We start from the raw sequence: 20,568 nt of genomic DNA on the forward strand, positions 1-20,568 counted from the left end.
CCATGACCCATACGAGCCCCCATAACACTCTCGCCGATGCCTGGGATATCCCGGCTCCCGCTGTCATAAAGAAGAGAAAAGTCACCCCTAAAATGTAATGATTTGAAGAAGAGGAAAGAGCTTTGAAACGCTGCAGACAAATATCTAGGTCAAAGGAAACCAAAGAAGGATAAACCTGCTTACCTTTGTCAAATAAGAGGCAACCAGCTTTCCATCAAGCATAAGACAGTCCTATGGCAAAAATGTATTTATTTAGCAAATAACAAATCTGGAGTGGTTTAGTTCCGACTGCATCTGATGCTCGTTCCTCTGTGCCCACTGTTTCCAAAACCTTTGACGACAGCTTGCTTTACTTTTGGACTAGCTTGAACTGATCCAGGCCACCCTTGACAACGTTATGATTCCCTTTAGACATCCTAGCTGGTGGTGCCGCTTGACTTGGTTTCTTCAAGCTGATCTCTCCAGATGATATGCATCTATGAATGGGATTTATAAAGCTCCATGCTAGCTTTGTAGCAACAGAGTACTGTATAAATGGGAATGCATCCAAGTGTTTACAAGTAGAGTGCGGGGGTAGCAGAGGAGTTTGGAGCGATAGGGGAGGAAGTGAGTTACGCAGGAGGAGAAGTAGGGTTTAGTGGAGCGATCAGAGGTGTTTTTTTTTAAAGTATGGTCTTCAGATCCTTCCTGAAGTGTAGGATGGAGGGTACCCAACTTGTACCAGAGATCGGGTGTGAACCAGGAAAAGGATGGTTCCTGTATTTTGCCCTTTTGAAGTTCTTGGATTCCAGTCTGGTGGTGCACTGGCCTATTGAGATGGGCAGTTTCTCGGCCAGGTAGAATAGGTCTTTGGTTGTCTCTACTTTGTAGGTCCTGCCGGCTGTCTTGAACGTGCATGCTTGAAGGGGTAAGTCAGTGCAGCTCCTTGGGGATAGGGATGACATGGCTACATTTCTGTGATGAAGCATGCTGCAGTGTATTGGGGTGGCTTTCTGAGGGGTCAATGTGGCATCTGGGAGTAGGGCAGTGATTAGATGCTTGGCTTTGAGGAGAATGGGATGGTACCATGCTACCCGGATCTCCTTGGCGGTGTGTTTTGAAAGAAAAGGTCACAGCCTATGATAAAGCTGAGAGACTTTGCACTGGACAATTTCAGATGTGAATCCATCATGTTTCAGGGAGGGAAGAAATTGGGAAGGCAGGAAACAATCCTACTAGGTCTTGTGTCATTCGGATCATGCAAGTGCTACAATAGAAGTGCAAGAGAGAGAGGAAAGGGTGCAGTGCGATCAGGGCAGCATGGCTCTAGGTAAGTGTGGGAGGCAGGGGGGGTGTAGGGGTTACAGTTACAGTCCCTAAGTGCATAGTAGGCCAGGAGGCACTGCAAGGAAGAGTGGTCGTGGAGGAGTCTGGTAACCCGTGAGACTCTTAGGGGAACCAAGCAACCAGTCGGCGCAGCAGACCGGTAAGTTAGCAAGGGAGCGAGAGTGAGAAGGCAGAGGCGAAAAAAAGGAGGGCCTTGAGCTGCTTCCGTAACTTCAGGTGGTTCGGCTCAAGTCAGATGGGAAGGGAAGCCGTTCCAGAGGGAGGCACTTGCAGAGGAGAGAGATCTACCCCCCCCCCCCCAATCTCTGCCTGGAGAAGCGTCTGACCCTCAGGGAGTTGGAGGTAGCTGAGCAAAGGGGTCTAAGAAGGTATTTTGGAAAAGAGAGTAGGATGTAATACAGGCCCCGGCCCCAGCAACACTTTTGGACAAGGCAGTGGGTCTTGAACTTGATCCTTGCAGCCACCAGGAGCCAGTGGAGAGATTTCAGGGCTGGAGAGATACGGTCCATAGGCTTGAGGCCAAGGATAAATCTTGCAGTCCTGTACTGGATTAGTTGCAGGAGGCAAAGAGTAGAGGTAGGCAGATTGAGAAAGAAGCTGTTGCTCTGGAGACCGTGAGCTTCTGGGGGAAAGCGAGGAATGGTAGAATACCTCTGAGGAGGTGCAGCTGGATGTGGGCCTTTTTGGCAAGGTCCGATGTGAGGAGAGAAGGAGAGGGTGGAGTTGAAGATGACTCCAAGGTTTCTTGCCTCACAGGAAGGCGAGGGTAGAGGGCCCAAGGAAGGTGGCCACAGTGAGAGGGAAAGCGGGAGCAGTGTTCCCAATGAGAAGGATCTCCGTCTTACTGGCATTAAGGCAAAGATCGTTATAGGCGCACCAATCCTGAATCGCGGATAGTCAGGAAAGAGCGAGGGAAGAAAGGAGGATGGGGGGGAGCTTGAAAGAGAATGGAGTGTCACCCACATAACACTGAACGTTAGAAGAGAAGGTGGAGATCAGGTGGGCCAAAGAGGTCAGATAGACATTGAAGAGCCAGGTGAAAGGATAGAGTACTGGGGGACACCATATGTGGTGGAGAGAGAGGTGGTGGAGATAAAAGACCCAATTTTGACCTGGGAGGGATAGTCCAGGAGGAAGGAGGTCAGCCATGCCAGGGCCTGATCCGTGATGCCCAGGTTCACACAGATTCCGTTTATCAGGGTGGCGCGATTCACCGGGTTGAAAGCAGAGGAAAGGTCAAGGAGGATGAGGACAGAGGGAGAGCTGGAGTCAAGGCTAGAGAGCAGATCTTCACGGGTGTTCAGGAGAGCAGTTTTTGTGCCTCTGACTTCAGCCAGACTGATGGTCATGGAGGCAGGCAACAGATTCAGTGTGGGGGGCAAGCAGGGAGATGGCCCGCTTTTCCAAGAGTTGTCCCAGGAAAAAAAAGTGTTAGAAATCGGAGGATAGTTTGCTGGACATGGAGGGCCGGCAGAAAGCATCATTTTACAACTTGGATAGTGGCGGACTCAGTGCCGCATCAGCTTTCATGTTCATACTTTAAAGAATGAAGGCCTCGGCTGAACAGGCCTTCACATTCCCTACAAACTACCAACAAAAACAGCATTGTGACCTTGTACCAGTTCTGGGCTGCCTTAAATAACACCTCATTCCTCGATGGTACCTTTTTCCTTTTATTGGTGAAATCCTGGAGAAGATGGCCAGTTCCTCGCCTTCATTGAAACAAACGGACCAGCAATCTCGGTTCTGGCCCTCTAGAGGAACAAAGTCATCCCACCTCTTCATGAGGGATTAACTCCTTCATTCCATGGGCATCAACTCTCTTGCTAGACTGATCACCTTAAACCGGTCCTCTGACTTTGATGCTGTCAATGATGCCACTGCTCTTAATAGTATTGATATTGAAGGTTGTATCAAAGATAAAGGTTTAGAGTGGCTCTCATCCTTCCTCCTTAAGAGAGTGACTGAGGGATGGTCTGGCTCTTTGCTGTCTCTACCCACTACTTCTAACTGTTGGGTTCCCAATGCTCCATTCTCTTCTGTTATCTCGTTAATGCCCACTAAGCTCCCATTGAGGACCTTATCTCGCTTTTAAATAATTTTTGGTCATATGCAGACAATCCCCAAATTGCTCTATGGCTGAATGGCGAATCAACTGTAGCTTCCAGGTGAATTTCTTCCTGCTGGTCCCGCATCCAGGCATGGATGTTAAACAATTTGTGGTTTGATGCAGCTAAGACCAAAATCATTTACCTGGCTCTACCATTTATCCCGCCTTTGCTTTCCCATGGCTGCCTCATTTGGGCACACTCTCCGGTTAACATGGCCAGAAAGGTTGTACTCATTTTTCTCGCAAGGCCCTTGAGCTATCTAGGAAATCCCACTCCCCCTCTTCCCCCCTTGGATGCATTTTCCTTTCCTATACTTCTCTCAAAGTCGAAAGGACCAGGGCGACAGTCCTCTCGAGACTAGACGTCTGCAATATCCTCGTTCGCAGCCATCCCAGCCGCTTTCACAGCGTGCCCAAAGCCACTCTATACCTTCAGCAAGTGATCCAAAATAAGGCAGCCTAGGACCACATCACCTCCTGTATTGAAATCCCTGAATTGGCTCTAGATAGACAAAGATATTCTTTAAAGCCTTCTGCTGTATCCACCTGGTGATTTAGGGTGTTGGTCCTTGCTACCCATCTATACCCCTACCACAATACAGAGATCATCCATTGCCAGGTCCCTTGAGGTCCACTGTTTCAAAAAGATGATGTTCAGGGGCAGAACTGTAGGTGTTGCTGAGGCCTGATTGTGTAACTTCCGTCCCTCCTTGCATCAAGAATAAGAGCCGTTACCGCTTCCGAAAAGTGACTTCATACTGTCATTTTCAAGGATTTATTTGACTCTTAGCCGGGTTAAAAAGAAACTTTTCGAAGAGGATTGGATAGAAAACCGAGCGATGGCGATGAGCTACCTTTGTTCTATCGGTATTGCCCAATTTGTTCAAATTTAATTGATCGTATGGTAGTTTTGGCCGAATTCGATCAGTACCATTTGTTGGATTAAATTTGAACAAATTGGGCAATCAATACCGAACCTAGCTCCCCATGTTTGGTAGCGATTGCCTTGAGCGATGGGGGACAGAAAAAAGAAAAAAGTGGACCTTGCAGCGTCGAATCCGATACCTACGTAAGAAAGACGGAAACTGACGCCAGGGGGTTAGAAGGAAACGAAGAAGCAGTGGGGTGGAGAGTGTATTGGGGGTGTGGAGGGTCAAGGTTTTGCCAGATTTGGCTGCGGCTAAATTGTTTTCACGGTGAAATTGACCATGGTCAATTCCGCTGCGAACAATTCTGCCACGGTCAAATCACTTAGATCTGTTCCATCACTTCAGATATGAGGTAAAAGCTTTCAATGCCTTAACTTGCTATTTGGAAAAACACCCTTCTAGATTGCAGAGGTGACATGTTGAGGTTCAAACTAAACTTGATGCCCACTAGAGAGATTTCAGGAGCTCGAACCAAAATTCCAAGAATTAATTTGTAGACATTGTGCCAAAGCCGTAGAAATACTCAACCATGTATTAATTGATTGTCACATGCTACAAGGTTTTCGAATCGATATTTTCTAGATTTGTTTTGTTTGTATTATTCTTAAATTCAGAGTTGTTCTGGTCTAGAATACTAAAAAGCCAGGAACCAATTTTAGATATTGCAATATTGAGATTTTTAAATAAAGAGTTTAGTGTGAGTGTTTTATATGTCTTACTGTATTGATGAAATTGTTGACTGCAAATTTTGTAATTGTTTTTAAATGCGTTTGTTTTGCCTTTCTGTGTAAAAAGTTGTATATCTTATATGCACCAACAATAAATACATATTTGACTCTTAGGAAGGGGCCACTATCTTGCCTGGCCTGGGGTCTGTCCCAGGCCTGGGCTCAGTTTTGTAATCATATCTACTTAACTGCGCTAGTCTGGAGGCTGCTTTGTGAGGTTTCACTCATCCCTTCACGTGCTCTTCTCTGAACCCTCTCTTTCTGGCTGTTGCGAGGTCCTCATTAAACTTTTGTTTCCTACCGAGCTGCATCCGGTTCATTCATTTGCACTTTTAAACTCTGCATTGCCTGTGTTTGGGTCCCTATGTGCTCCCTTCTGCACTTCCCTCTCTCCTCTCCCTCTAGCACTTAACTCATTTGAATGTTACAACACTAAGTCAGTCACTCTCCTCCCTCCTCCCCCACTTCTGGGACTATGAAGTGTCATTGATCATTTATGTAGCCGTACAAAATCAACAAAAGGAAAGTGATGAGTAGAGGAAGAGCAAAAGAGAACGTGAAAGAAAGAAAAAGGAGTTTGTGGGTAGATTAGTAAAATGATGGTGAAAACAAGCAAAGGGCAGGGTGGTGGAACTAAAGATGCTGAGTACTGCAAAAGGATAGCACTGTACAGATGACAAGAACGAGAGGAGGTTTTACAGTATAAGGTGACTGAGGCTACAAGTGGCAGAATTAAGTCATTAGACATTGGTTGCTTCTAATGCACACTTTATGAACTGAATGCATTTAGCTTGGGCCATCAGTATGAGACCCCAAGAGCATAGATCAAGCCTGGGTGAGATTTCACAGTGCGAGTCTTAAAGGACTTGATAATATAGTAGATACTTTCCTTTGTTTTATTGTATAGGTTTTATTCATTTTAAATATGTTCTTTATTTCGGATTATACTGTAAAGTATTGATTTGAAATATGTTTTTTTATGTTGTGATTATTATATGCGTAATCTTTTGTAAAGGTTTTGTTTTAACCATAAACAATTTTTTTTAAAAAGAAAAATAGTAGATACTTTAGGGGTGCTAGTGAGCAGAGTCTAATAATGAGCTGGAAATAGCAGGGACACCAGGAAGTATCTAGTCTGATAGAGAGAAAGAAGCAGAAGAATCCAGAGGGATGGCTTTTAAGGGACAGGACATCAGACAGGAAATTAATAGATCACTCCTGGTCAGCTTAACTTCTGAGGGGTAGATTGCTATTGTAATCAATGGATATGGACAAACAGGGTAAAAGGACATGTTGAAGATGTACAGTTCTGAGAGAAAGTGACGTGTAAAGTGTATCGTAGATTTATAATTAGTGTGAAAAGGCTGTATTTATTGTCAACTAACCACATAAGGAATCTGTAGGATTATGAGCAGCAGCAGATTTGGTAGCGCTCAAGCTGTAGTTGGAAAATGCTGGTTTTCACAGGCCCTACATGCGCGGTTAAACTTAGTGCAAGTTATTGATTTTTTAAATTCAAGTGCCCTTGCATCAGCCTATGCATTATTTGTTTTTACTTTCTGGCTGATTGACAAAGATACCATTATCACATATGCGATAAATATACAAAAGTTAAACCTTGCCAGTCTGTCCCTCAGAACTGGACTTACCCACACATGTTCTTCCTCCTAATAGGCTATAACAGGCAGCCCGCTTCTAGCTCACGAGCGGTGCAGAACCAGCCTAAAACAGACAAAGCTCAGATTCTGTTTACCTGCCATCCCTCTCACTGGATATTAGAGGGAAAGTGTCATAGCTCGAAGGATGGGACGGCAAGATGAAAAAGTGAAGGGCTCAAATAGGGCTTTGGGGGGGAATCGGGGGAGGAGTAGGAGTCAGGAAGCACATTCCTGCCTGAGTAATACATGTGTGTGCTGCTGTCTAGGGTTTGCAAGATTGTAGATTAAATGATCAGGATGTGGTCTGGGCACTCGGATATTTGGTATTACAGTCTGGACAAGTGTTTAATCGTTATCATTGGTAAACATGTAAGTTTAGGACTCTCCTATAGTACCAGATGGGGCATGCATGTGTGGGTGTGTGTGCGTGTTTGATTTGTATTTTTTTTAGGGCGTGTTGGGGCAATAAGCCTTGTTTACCATCCATTTCATCGTCACATGACTTTGAAGCCTTAAAAACGACTCCACTTTTCCATGTTTTTCCTCCATGAGCCAACTATATTTTTGATAGACTAGAGAGCCATCCGCCGCACTGCTGAACAAAACCACAACAGATATAATCCAATAGAGGCAAGAAGAATTCAAGTTAAAGCTGCATTGGCATCCTTACCAGGGCTAGGTTAATTTTTCTTACTAAGAAATTGTGAAAAGTGTCTTCCAACTAATGCGAAGAGTGGGGGAATTAATACTCACCTCCATCATTTCCCATTCCACTTCACACAGCACATATTGCAAGAAGGTTATGCCAATGGATGTAAAAAAACATGTTGATAAATGAATGGTAAGGGTGCACATCCCATTAGACGGCATACATTTGAAGGTTAACATTTATGTGCGATGGTCTCGGTTGTAATGCGACAATTATGTCTGATTAGTCATTGTCATTGTTGCCAATAAGGTGATGCCAGAAAGCTAACCGTGTGCTAGCCTAAGCATAAAATAAGCACAAAATGTGTGCAAAAGTAGTAGACACAAAATTGCAAACCTCAATTACATTAATAGTTATTTTGTAATGGTGCTTACCCTTGAGAAATCAAAATGTGGCTCATATTGACCGCCCATACCGTAATTAGCCACCTGAAACATACAAAATGTAATGAGTGAATTTGTTTGTAACATGCCAAACCAACCAAGCTCAGATAATTCACCTTGTAATGAAAAAAACAATTCAGCGTTTGCAACTTTTAAGTGGTGGTTCTGTTTTGCCCAGCAAATACACCATTATGACATTTCCTTGCATTTATTTTTAATGTATATGTGATGTTTGTAAAATGCTAATTGTCCTTCTTTACTCTGGTGGCAGACTTTCTTTTTTTAATGGGAAGTTTTCCAGACTATCCACAAACATAATTATACTTAGTCTGGACCCCTATGCGTTCTAGTTTAAAAAAAAATGTTTTCAAATTGCAAGGCTCGATTTCCTACACCAACGTTAATCACATATTTTTCTTTTCGTCTTAAGGGATTCATCATGTTCCTATTCGTCCCATTGATTCCCGAGCCACACCAGTCACTAAAGTGTCCATATGCAATGGGATAAATATTCAAAGGAACTAGGTTGGAATTTTGATTCTTGCAGTAACACATTTTATCTCAAACCATCAATTTGCAATATACAGTCAAAAGACGACTTAATACACCCTTTTGGGTGTGCCATATGTGACGATTCACAAGGTGTTGTCACTTCTCCGCTGTGGGGAGCCCTTTTCGATGAAGCTAGGGAGGTGTGGCTGCTACCCAATGGCCCCCCTACGGGTGGTTTAATGCGGTAGGACCACATGGGAAGGGGCTTACCCTTTGGGGATAAGGACGATCACCTGGGGTACAGCCCAATGAATGTTGCCACTCCCTGACATTCCTTAGCCCTCCTTAATGTCCAGAGCAACTACATTGATAGAAAGCCTCTGTATTGTAGGTAACATAAGGCCTAAGACCAAAAGTACTAGGACGAGGAAGAACACAGGAGACAAAGATCATGAACTGTGATAACGCTGGTACTAGGTGGCCCCAAGGAGGATTAAGCCAATAAAGAATAAGGACGTGTGCAATTTGCATGGGAGAAACTGAATACAAAGTATAAAAATGAACGAAGGACTCTTAGTTCAAAGAAGCCCGGACGTGCAGCCGTAAAGAGAAGCACAGTGGTGGCATGAGCATTAGAGGAAATGTTCCTCGGCGCAGTGGCAACGAGGAAACCACTGACCACCAGAGAAGGGTCTGGGATACCAAGAGTGAAAAGGAAAGCATCAGAGGAAATCTTCCTCTGCGCAGTGGTGGTGAGAAAACCACTGGCCCCGAGAGAAGGGTTTGGAACCCCAACAGTGAGAAGGAACTGTATTAAGCAATACCAGGAGAAGGTAATCCTTCTCCTGTTATCAGACAAAGAGCTGTGATAAAGACGCCAGGGGAAGGAAGTCATTCCCCCTGGCCTTGTGGTGACCTGAATAAAGTAACACCAGGAGAAAGGAGGTATTCTCTCGGCACTGGGCTGAGAGTGGTACTGGAAACACCAGGGCAAGAGTAATCTTCCCTCCCCATGTTCCATTGGGAACTGCATAAGCTTATACCAGGAGATTGGAGTAATTCTCCTGGACATTGGATAAAGGCTGGGTGAAGCCCGTAAGTCAGGGAAAAGGAGTCACTCCCCCTTATATTTTCCATTGAAAGAACATTTGTTGGACACTGTTCAAGAAACAGGAGAAGGTAGCCATTCTACTGAAGGAGGAACTTCCTGTTAGTTTATTCTTTAGTTATAGAGTGAGGGTTAGAGCAGGATTTGACACTGGATGGTGGGACTTTGATTTAACTGACAATTCCTTTAGTTTTGGTGCGAGGCAGGGAAACCACTCTTGGAGATAGAGACAGTGAGGTATTTTATTTGAGGAAACAAAGTTTATAACCAAAACCATTGATATTGTTATTTTATTTCTATCGCGCTCATACCCAAGTGTTTCAGAGCACGACAAGGCAAGGGAAGGGGAACAGGGTAGAACAAAAACAACAATCTTACTAGGCGCAGTGACATTGAGAACGTGCAAGTGCAGGGTAGAGGGAGAATGGGAGAAGTGCATCGAAGGGGGAACAAAAGGAGAGTGCGGAGCGAGAAGGAAAACAAAAATAATAAATAAAAAGGCAACAATGGGAGTGCAGCCAGCAAGTGGCAAGTGCTGGGTTTATGGCAGCAGGCCATGTAGGTCTGAAAGTGCAGGAAGAAAAGGGGAGGGCTGTATGGGTACAGATAAAGACCCCAGTGCAGGGGGTGGCCCAGAGGCAGTGCGTGAGGGTGGCAAGATGAACAGGTACCTGGGCCCGGAGGACAGAGGGTGGCCAGGTACATGGTGCCGAGGGAAGAGTAGAATCAACAGGTGAGAGGGGAGGAGAAGGCAGAAGCAAAGAGGAAGGTTTTGAGATGCTTCTGGAACCGGAGAAGGTTCTCCTCAAGTTTTAGAGTGGCAGGGAGGCTGTTCCAGAGGGAGGCCCCAGCCGAAGAAGGAGATCTACCCCCAGCTGGTTTCTTTGAGAAACGACTGACCCGGAGCGCTCAAGTTAGGAGGTATTTGCGGAGGGATAGCTGAAGGTATGTTGGACCCAGGCCCCAGAAAGCCTTGTGGACAATGCAGAGGGTTTAGAATGTAATCCTTGCATCCACTGGGAGCCAATGGAGAGATTTCATGCCACCTTTGTGTGAGCTTCCTTCTTCCACACCCTTACACATAACATCTATTGTTCCCCCATTTTCCTATATAATATCAACAATTGCAACCTGGTATTATCAACAGGCTACAAAGTTTACCAGTTTAGAGAAAAGAAGAAAATAGAACAGTAAAAAACATCCACAGCATAATTACTATACATCACGTGTCCTCATTTTGTCCCTTGTTTCAGCTTCATTATACTGTGGTTAAAATGCATAAAGGTAGTTTAAAACAGACAAAGGCAGACACTTCTGATCCTAAAAGAAGAGCCAACACAAAGCAGATTAACTAAAGCAACTACAGAATAAGGTCATAGATCCTCAGTGGCCTTAAAACACACTGGGAGCACCTGTAGTAAAAGATATGAGGCTTAAAAACGTTCTGAAACAGTAATAAAATCGACATCTTTAGAGAGGGAACGTCACTCTGTGCCCCACCATTTTCCACAGCATGTTTATATATTTCGATTGACCTTCTGGATTTTCTTCGGGTCTTGTAATTGTTGCTCAAACTGATGAGGAGATGACAATATGATGGCTCCTTGGACAGACATGCTTATGAACCTCTTTATCCATCTATACATCCCTTAGACCCTTTGCAGATCCATGGGATTGTTGCAGCTCACAAACAGCATTGACCCATCAGTGTGTGTGTAGAGTGACTATCGTCTGATCCAAACCAGGTTATTTTGTGCTTTAACTGAAAGTCAAGGCTGGGTTCGAACAGGCATTAATGACCTCCCAACAGGTCTCTTGTGTTTCACTCAAGGCACAAAGGCGAGAATCAAGAGTGTTGAAGAGTTCAATCTTCTTCCCATTCACAGTCCCAACCATCCAGTTTCTCCCCAGAAAACAGACTGGGCTATGCTAATTCCAAGCCGATAGGTCCTTCACACAGGGTGAAGAGGTGATGCAGGCTTTGAGGTGGATGTCAAACTCCCTGTCTGACTGAGCATTCCCCAAAGTTCCTCACCTGAGCTGCTGGAGCCGATAGCTGGTTTTTTAAAATGGAGATATGGCCTACCTCGGGAGGACGCCACAATGGTTGCTTGACAGGCCAGCAGGTCAGCAGGCCAGTGACCTCGCTTCCGGGATAAAGTTTGGGAAAAAGCCTGACCAGGCACAAAAGAAAACCCAAGAGACTAGTGTGGAATCCTTTTTGAAGAAGGCAGGTGGAAGGCAACATAGTCACAGGAAATCCCAGGGGGAATGTTCCCTGTTAGATCCAATAGGCGAGAACCAGAGGTTCCTGAGAGTGTCTTCCAAAATGTTAATCCCAGCAGATGAGGATGGACTTCTGATCCGGTGGAAGAGTAAGGAGCTGTAGACAGGGAGGCCAGCCGTAAGTAAAAGGAACCTGCTGCAGTGCGGAAACCCCAATGAGAGAGCCAGCTGACAGGAGAAACCAGGGGGAAAGAGAAGGAGAGGTGGGAGAGAGGAGAGGGACTGGCAGAGCGCAAGGCGCCGAGGAGAAAAGAGAGGGAGAACCTGCAGATGCACAGAGAAAGAGCTCTGCAGCAAAAGAGAGACACAGCCGCAGCAGTGCGGCGAGGCGGGACAAGTGATTGGGCTCAGCTGAGCCAAAAAGGTAAGAACTATGCATGTGGACCCAAAGCGAGGCATAACTCGCGGGTTGAAACACGCTGCGAGCCGGCAGGACTGGCAGTAAGAACCTCCCGGCGGCAGCCATTTTGAAAAAGGCTAGACCGCACAAGCCACATTGCAGCAGAACGTAGTGGGAGCATCAATTGAGGTGGGCACACCAATGATTCAATATGCGCCAGGCGGGGGGCGCCTGACAGTATTCCCCCTTCTACCCCAGGGGATCCCTGGTTTACCTGGATGGGCTCGATGGGACTTAGGATGAGATTCGGGGCATGCACAAATGACCTGGGTTCCCACCAGTCTTCTAAATCGGGGTATCCTTTCCAGCTCACCAGGTATTCCAAGCGTCCCCTTCTGTACCTGGAGTCGCAGATCTGAGAAACTTCATATTCCACCGTCCTGGCGGACGCCTGCAATGAGGACTTGGGAATGGGCTGAGGAGGAACATCTGCTTCAGCCGGGAGTAAGAGGGAGGAGTGGAAGACTGGATGTATCCGACTCAGACTCTTGGGCAACCTGAGTCGATAAGCCACCGGGTTGATCTTAGAAATGATCTCATAAGAGCGTAAAGAATCGGGTAGACAATTTAGAGGGGCAAACCCAGTGTGGAAGGTATTTGGAGGACAACCAGACCTTGGAGCCCGCTCTCCATTGGGGGACTGGAGAACACTTGCGATCAGCTTGGGTCTTATATGTTTGATGAGAGTCCAATAGACTGTCCTTCGCGGTCCTGTGGGCCTCCGAAATCTCTGCCAAAACGGATTATATGGATGGAATGTTAGTGGGTGGAGAAACCACAGGTAAGAGGCTCTGGGGATGCATCCCATATGTATAGTAGAAGGGGCTGATCCCTAGGGCTGAGTGAACAGAGTTGTTATATGCAAATTCTGCAGTCGGGAGCAAAGAAATCCAGTGGTCTTGTTGCTTGTTGGTATAGCATCTTAGGTATTGCTCCAAAGTACCATTGAGACGCTCTGTTGGACCATTGGTCTGTGGGTGAAAGCTGGAGGACAGATCACTCTCTATACTGAGTCTGGAACATGGGGCTTTCCAAAACCTGGGGGTGTACTGACTCCCTATGTCAGACACGATCGTGGCTGGAAGACCGTGTAAACCGTATGAGTCTCGGATAAACACTTCTGCCATGACTGAGGCAGATGGAAGACCAGACAGATGAGAGAAGTGAGAAAGCTTGGAAAACAAATCCACCGTTACCATGATACGCGTGCAGCCCTGAGAGAGGGGGCGGGGGAAGATCGACGAAGTCGGTAGATCTGTGGCTCGAGGCTCTGGTAGGTGGTGGTGCTTGTTCCAGCAGTCCGATGGGCCTTTGAGTGTGAGGTTTACTTCTGGCACATACCGGACAGGCCTTGATGTAGTCTTCCACGTCAGAAGACATTCCTGGCCAGTAGAAAGAACGTGTGATTAATTCCAGAGTCCCCTTCTTGCCACGGTGTCCTGCGGACCGGTGGCCATGACACCAGGACAATACTTTGAGGCGGAGTTCCAGCTTGGGTATGTACAGTCTTCGATTGACGAAAAGAAGTCTGTCCTTGTCTTCCACCAGAGGATCGGACTTGCTAGGTAACGCAGGTTTGGCGCAGATGGTGGCCTCTCGGACCTCCTGGAGGAAAGAAGAAACTTGTAGTATGATTCTGTTCCTGGGAAAGAATGGATCAGGTTTACCCTCGGACGAGGGGTCGGGAAGAATCACTGCGGGAAAGAGCATCCGCTAAAACGTTCTGACCTCCAGGTAGGTAGGTGATCTCAAAATCGTACTGGGTAAAGAAATGCACCCATCTTGCCTGACGGGAATCGACACATTCCATGCGTTGCAGCACCTTAAGATTCTTGTGGTCAGTTCTGATGACGAACGGGTAGGTACTGCCTTGGAGTAAGTGTCTCCATTCCCCACAGGTTATCTTCATAGCCAGGAGTTCTCTTTCAATAACAGAATATTTACATTGACTGGGAGTCGGTGTCCTTGACAGGTAGGGCACTGGGTGTTCTGCTCCTTCATGCTCTTGAAGTAAAACAGCCCTTACCACTCTGGCTGACGCATCAGCCTCCACAATGAAAGCTTTTGATTGGTCGGGTTGGCGCAGTATGGGGGCGGAACAGAATAGATTCTTGAGGTGTTATAGTGCTGTCTCCGCTTCTTCTATCCACCTAAATGGTCTTGTAGACTTCAAGAGACCGGTAATGTGCAGGACTATGTTGGATTTCTTTAATGGAAGACGGAGCAGGGCAACTAATAATAGCCGAAAGCTTTTTTTTGTCCCTCATGATTCCGCTGCTGCAAAGGATGTAGCCAAGACAGGGCACTTTAGAGACCCTAAAAAAAACACTTTTCGGGTTTGACATGGAAATGGTGGGCTTGAAGACGTAACAGACCCATCCTGAGAGGCTCGGAGTGCTTCTGTGCAGTGGGAGAAAAGACCAGGATGTCGTCTAAGTAGATAATGACTGAATGGAATAGGAGGTCGGAAAACAGCCGGTCCATAAAACGTTGAAATATGGCAGGGGCGATGACGAGCCCAAAGCATATGACCCTGTATTCAAAGTGCCCATATGGTGTTCTGAAGGCGTTTTCCACTCATCGCCTTCTCGGACTCTGAGCAGGTGGTAGGCACTCCTTAGGTAGAGAAAACGGTGGCTCCCTGTACTGCTTCTAGGATGACAGTGATAAGAGGCATGGGGTAGCGATCTCGGATGGTGACCTTGTTCAGTCCTCTAAAGTCAATACAAGGCCTAAGCTCTGTGGAATCCCTTTTGGGGATAAAGAACAGTGATGCACCCGGTGGTGATCAGGAAGGTTGGATGAGACAATTTTCCAAGTTGGCGTCCAGGTACTTCCGCTGGGCTTTCTTTTCCTTCAAGGACAGAGAAAACATGTGACTAAATGGAATCAATGCATCTGGCACTAGGTCGATGGAACAGTCTTCTGGTCTGTGTGGCGGGAGATCAAGAGTGCCTTTGTCAACAAACACCTCTTCAAATTCCTCGAGATCGGCCGGTATACAGTGTACAGTACAAGTTTCTTTGGGAGAAGCAGGCAATGCTGTAACTGTTTCATACTGTATATTCGGAAGACAATGTTGTCTACAAAAGGAGGAATGGAATCCCAGAACATTGTTAGTCCAGTTGATCGACGGGTTATGTTTCTGCAGCCATGATATTCCCAGTATGACTGGGAAATGGGCTGCATGAATGATATCAATCAATTCGGTGTGTTGTAGGATTGTTACCTGGAGGATCTCTGTGGTGTAGGTGATGGGGCCGGAGCTGAGGGGGTGACGTCCACCCCTTCTACCTTTTGGTCTTCCTCCTTCTTGAGGCGATGAATGCTGAACTCGTTAGCCCATAGGGCGTCAATAAAGTTCCCGGCAACCCCACAATAAATTAGGGGGAGGGTGTCGATCTTCTGTTTCTTCTCGTACATTTGTATAGCTATAACCATGAGTCGGGAATCATCTGTGGTGTCCGACTGTAGAGTGGAATCCTTTTTGGAGCAGGCAGCTGGAAGGCAACCGAGAGTCACGGGAAATGTTCCACGTTCGATCCAATAGGCGAGTACCAGAGGTTCCAGAGAGTGTCTTCCACAACGTGAATCCCAGCGGACGAGAGTGGACTTCTGATCCGGTGGAGGAGTGAGGAGTTGTTGACAGGGAGGCCAGCCGGAAGTAAGAGGAAACTGCTGGAATGCAAAAACCCCAATGAGAGAGCCAACCGACAGGAGAAACCAGGGGAAAAGAGAAGGAGAGGCTGGAGAGAGGAGAGGGACTGGCAAAGCGCCGAGGAGAAAAGAGAGCGCTGCAGATGCACGGAGAAAGAGCGACAGAGCTGCGGCAGCGCTGCGAGGCGGGACCAGTGACTGGGCTCAGCGGAGCCAAAAAGGAAAGAACTATGCGTGTGGACCCAAAGCGAGAAACAACTCACGGGTTTAAACGTGCCGACCGCCAGGAGGACTGAAAGGAAGTACCTCCAGGCGGCGGCCATCTTGAGAAAGACTAGACTGCGCAAGCCGCGCTGCAGCAGAACTTTGTGGGAGAATCAATGGAAGTGGGCACGCCAACAATCCCATATGCGCCAGGTGGGGGAGCGCATGACAGTGGATCCGGAGGACCTGTTCGTTTTGAGTTTTCTTAAAAGGAGCTGGTTCCCATTCAGGAAGTAACTTGAAATTAGAAATGTGAAAAGACTGCTGAGGTTTCACAGGCTGACCCAAGTGCTGAATTGTGTGCTGCGTGCACGGGTGTACTGTCCTGGGTTAAGCACTGTGACAAAGACCCCAGCCAAATTTTACTAGCGAGTGTTAGGGTCATCAAGAGGGATGGATGTAGCTATAAGACTGTCGATGCAGGGACCACAAGTGGCATGGAGACAATCACATTGCTACCCCTCCCCCCACCACGCAATGTGCAAGAGCCAGGGGCTCATCACATTGATGCTTTAGACGTTCTGGTCTTTTAAAGGGAGCCAATTATATGGGGCGGTCCTACAAATCCAGTAAGGCTTGCCCACCAAGCACCTGTTTGAGGGGGGGTGGAGGGGGGCAGAAGAAATCACATTCCAAATGACGGAACAAGCTTTCAACCACACTCACTGCGTAAACATAGGGGTGAGGAGCAGGACACAAGCAAAGACAAAAAGCTGGAGCAATTAACCAATCACTATACAAGCTATCTACATATAAACACCCAAGACACGTTAGGCTAAAGGGTCGCCCACGGTGCAGCCAGAGCATGGCAAGCAGAGAGAAGACCACCCTGATGAGGTATTTATTTATAGTTTGCTTGTTAGGCACTTATAAAATAGGAATATACTGTTTCAAAGCGCCCACAGGGCAGGGAGTGAGGATGGTAAATACAATGACAACACAAAATTAAGAGGGGGAGAGAACGGATGGGGGGACTCACCTACCCAAAGTACCACATTAAAACAGCAAGACATCTATATGGGTGGAGCCCATTAACTAATCCTCATACCAGTTGCATAGGGAGACAGTGGAGTTCCTGAGGGGCTATACGACAGCCTCAACGCACTTTAAAAAGAAAGGGTCAAATGCAGAAGATTGTGGAGTCAGAGGGAGATCATTCAGAGACAGCTTGCGAAGAGTGCAAAAGGACCTGGAGCAGGATATCGGAGGTCAGAGGTGAGACCTAGGAAGATAAGGAAATAAGAGGCCTAGGTTAAAGAGTTAGGAGGCTGATGGAAAGTCTCACAATGCTGAGGAGACAAAGGCCCATTGTGCTACGGAGAAGAGAAGAGCAGGAAAGGAGTGATGAGAGAAAGGAGAGAACGTGGCAGAGGAAGAAAGAGGTATTAAGAAAAAGGAGAATGCGAGCGCAAGAGACACACACACATGAACTGGGGGGAAACAACACAGGAACTGGAGGAGAATGCAATGTAGGAACCAGGCAGCATACAATGCAGGAACCCAGAGAGTGGGGGGGTTGAGGGGGAGAAGGATGGATGACGCAAAAACCCAAGGGGGACGACACAGGTATGCAAAGGGGGAGTGGGACGATGCAGGAACCTGGGGGGGGGGCGCTACACAGGAACCAAGGGGGAAAATGACAATGGAACCTGCACGGATTGCGAGAACAGGATAGATTGCGGGAACAGGAACGTAGAGGGAACGAGAGCCAGAAGGCTGGGGAGAACGAAACACAGGTGGTCTAAGCTGCAATGTTCCTCCCATTTATCCTTTGATGAAAACACTTCTCCCAAGAAAAAGTGACCAATTTGCCCCAATTCTGCCTTGTATACAATGACAAATATCAAGGTATAAGAGAAAGAATGGATAATTCAAGTAGTCGTCAATAAGATCTGCACATCTTTAACTCAACATTTTGCTTTGGAAAAAGCTTTAGGCAAGCAAAAGAAACACGATCAATTATTCTAGCTATGCAAAAGCGTGCAGACAAAACACCCCACAACAGTAATAGCGTGACATGGTGGTGCAATATACTGCTCTTATTACTCAATACGAGGTGGATAAAAGACAAAGGGAGGTAACTTCAGTGTACAGTAAGAACTTTACCAAGAATGTTCTATACTGTGTAGCACAGCTCATAGGAGTTAAATACCATATGATCACTTACAACACCAATCCAGTATCAATGCCTTTGCATCAATGTCAAAAGGAAGAAAATAAATGCTATTTGGAGCTCCTTTAGGACATACATGTGGAGAGAACTGGGAAAAGAGGTTAAAAAACTATTTACGGGACAGGTAAATTAAAGTTATACCATAAGGGTTGTCGGGACAGGTAAATTAAAGTTATGCAAAAACAAGGGGGGTTCTGGGAGTTTCTCTACTATCAGCCTATATCCCGAGTCTCAACCAGAGTCTTTAGCTCACCATCCTTTCACAGAAGAGAAATGCCCCTTTTGGTGTAGGACCAAGCCTGATTTGCATATGGTTTTTCCCCTTCTGTAATGGCTTGGCAGGGTGACAAACTATGGTCTGGAGGGTTGCCCAGAGCTATGCCGGTGGTTATGATTAATTCAAAACCTTCTTCCAGCCATCACCTTTTTGTTTTGCTAAAGTCACCCTGAGTGGGACGGGTATGCCCAGACGTGGGTCCCGAGTCTGCCTGGCCTAGAGACCCAAGCTACTCCTCACTGATGATGCCCAAGGCTGAAACATGTCCAAGGATGCTTATGGTCTCGTGCAGAAGGGATGTGACCTAGCAGTTCGGGCTGGACTACCCCTTTTTGGGGTAGGACCAAGCCTCATTTGCATATGGTTTTTCCCCTTCTGTAATGGTTTGGCAGGCTGAAAAACGATGCTCTGGGGGGTTGCCCAGTGCTATGCCCGTGGTTATGATTAATTCAAAACCTTCCAGCAATCACCTTTTTGTGTTGAATTAAAGTTATACCATAAGGGTTGTACAATATGGGAAGGGAAGTTCCTTCCAAACTGAAAGGTAACATTAGGGGACAGAAATGTGCAAACACTAGTGGAAAGATGAGAGGGACAAAAACTGCTTCATAATAGATGGCAGTTTGGGGACCACAATATATTAAAGAAGATAAGTATCAGAGGTTTCTTGAGGAAAGGGCATTATTAGATTGTGCGTACATTTTGAATCATTATTCAAGTGATAGCCATAGGAGAATCTGGAGGCAATGCAAGACATCCTAGAAGTATGAAGTTCAGAGTTTCATTTCATCAGTACTAGACGGGTAATTTGGAGAAAGAGCACTATAGAATATCAGTTAAATAATCAAAATCCTTTATTATATTACTGACTCCAAAGGGCCATGTCCAATTCTGATTTCCATGGCGCCTCCCATTCACTGCTTCACTCATTCTATTCCTTTGGTGTTTGAGCTGTGAGGTATAGAAAGAGGCTGCTCTGATACAAATTTCTACACTTACATTTCCTTCTAAATTGACTGAACATTAAACTGAACATCCAGTGTCCTACTTGTGAACACATTTTCCCTAAAGACATAAGATGGTTGAGACATACGACCACAATTTCTTAGCTGATATAACCCATACAGTGTTTTTTGCAAAATACTCTGGATAATTAAATGTTTAGTACCTGTAGTAGCTCGGCCGTTTGAACATTTAATCCTGTAATAGCTTGCATTCTTTGGTTCACTTTAGCAATGACAGGGTCATCATACTCCTCCAACCAGGCACTAAATGAAAGGGAGAGAAAAGCTGTACAACTACTACGGGAAGGCATTGTGTTCATCTCAGTGTCTGCATTCATTCTACAGCTCATTCAGAAACACAGAAAAACTTTCCCCCCGCGACAGTTATCCAACTTTAACAATGACTTCCTGAGAACGCGCTCCGCTTTAAGGAAGAATCAGTGGATGGTTAGGAGCATTATCTCTACATGTTGATTGCTTTACTACAAGCCAACGAGACCCTTTAGCTTGTTAGAGCACCATAGTAAGTCAAAAGCAGGGCTAACTTGATCTTACTTTTATTAGATTTATTTAAAAAAAAACAAGAGTACAGAAAAGAATATGCTAAGTATATAATATGTAACCAAAAATAATGACACCCTAATGAGACAGGGCAAACAATGAAGATGAATATCAATGTATTACGTGTGAAGGAAAGGGAGAAGTAGCAAGCATAGAACAGGCCATTTTACATAAAACTAAAGACATCTTAATTATGAAAACAATATTGACTGAATAAAAAGAAACCAATAACCCCCCCCCCCCGCCCCATCACCACATATATGTACAATCAAGTGTGTTAAATTCAATAATCGCCAAAGCCAACACCTTGCTCTGCCTATAAAATGGTATTATGGAATTGTCCATTTAATGATTCCCTCTATCATCATAACTCTCTGGCTTTCATTAGTTAATGCTTCCTTTAAACATAACCAACCAGAAGGTAAACGAATTCTACTGAAGAGTTGAAATGGGCGATGTATTGTAATCTCATACCTAGATACTCAGTCAATGAGCGTGTAATC

The 20,568-nt window shown here is 45.9% G+C and overlaps 1 protein-coding gene across 4 annotated transcripts in view; it reads right to left on the minus strand.

Moving 5' to 3' along the window:
• Window positions 1-20,568, minus strand: part of P4HA2 (prolyl 4-hydroxylase subunit alpha 2) — a 274,459-nt gene that overhangs the window by 42,355 nt on the left and 211,536 nt on the right. For 3 of the 4 annotated variants that reach the window (XM_069652510.1, XM_069652508.1, XM_069652512.1), the window contains exons 10-11: window positions 19,669-19,768; window positions 7,835-7,888 (exon numbers count right to left, since the gene is read on the minus strand). In XM_069652510.1, the coding sequence (XP_069508611.1) occupies window positions 7,835-7,888; window positions 19,669-19,768 (154 nt within the window). Of the gene's footprint in view, window positions 1-7,504; window positions 7,525-7,834; window positions 7,889-19,668; window positions 19,769-20,568 lie in introns of those variants that run through there. The other variant, XM_069652511.1, reaches the window with a different exon arrangement.

This window comes from Ambystoma mexicanum, chromosome 3p (genome assembly GCF_040938575.1).
Source record: "Ambystoma mexicanum isolate Mex_15411 chromosome 3p, UKY_AmexF1_1, whole genome shotgun sequence".
Lineage (NCBI taxonomy): Eukaryota > Metazoa > Chordata > Amphibia > Caudata > Ambystomatidae > Ambystoma > Ambystoma mexicanum.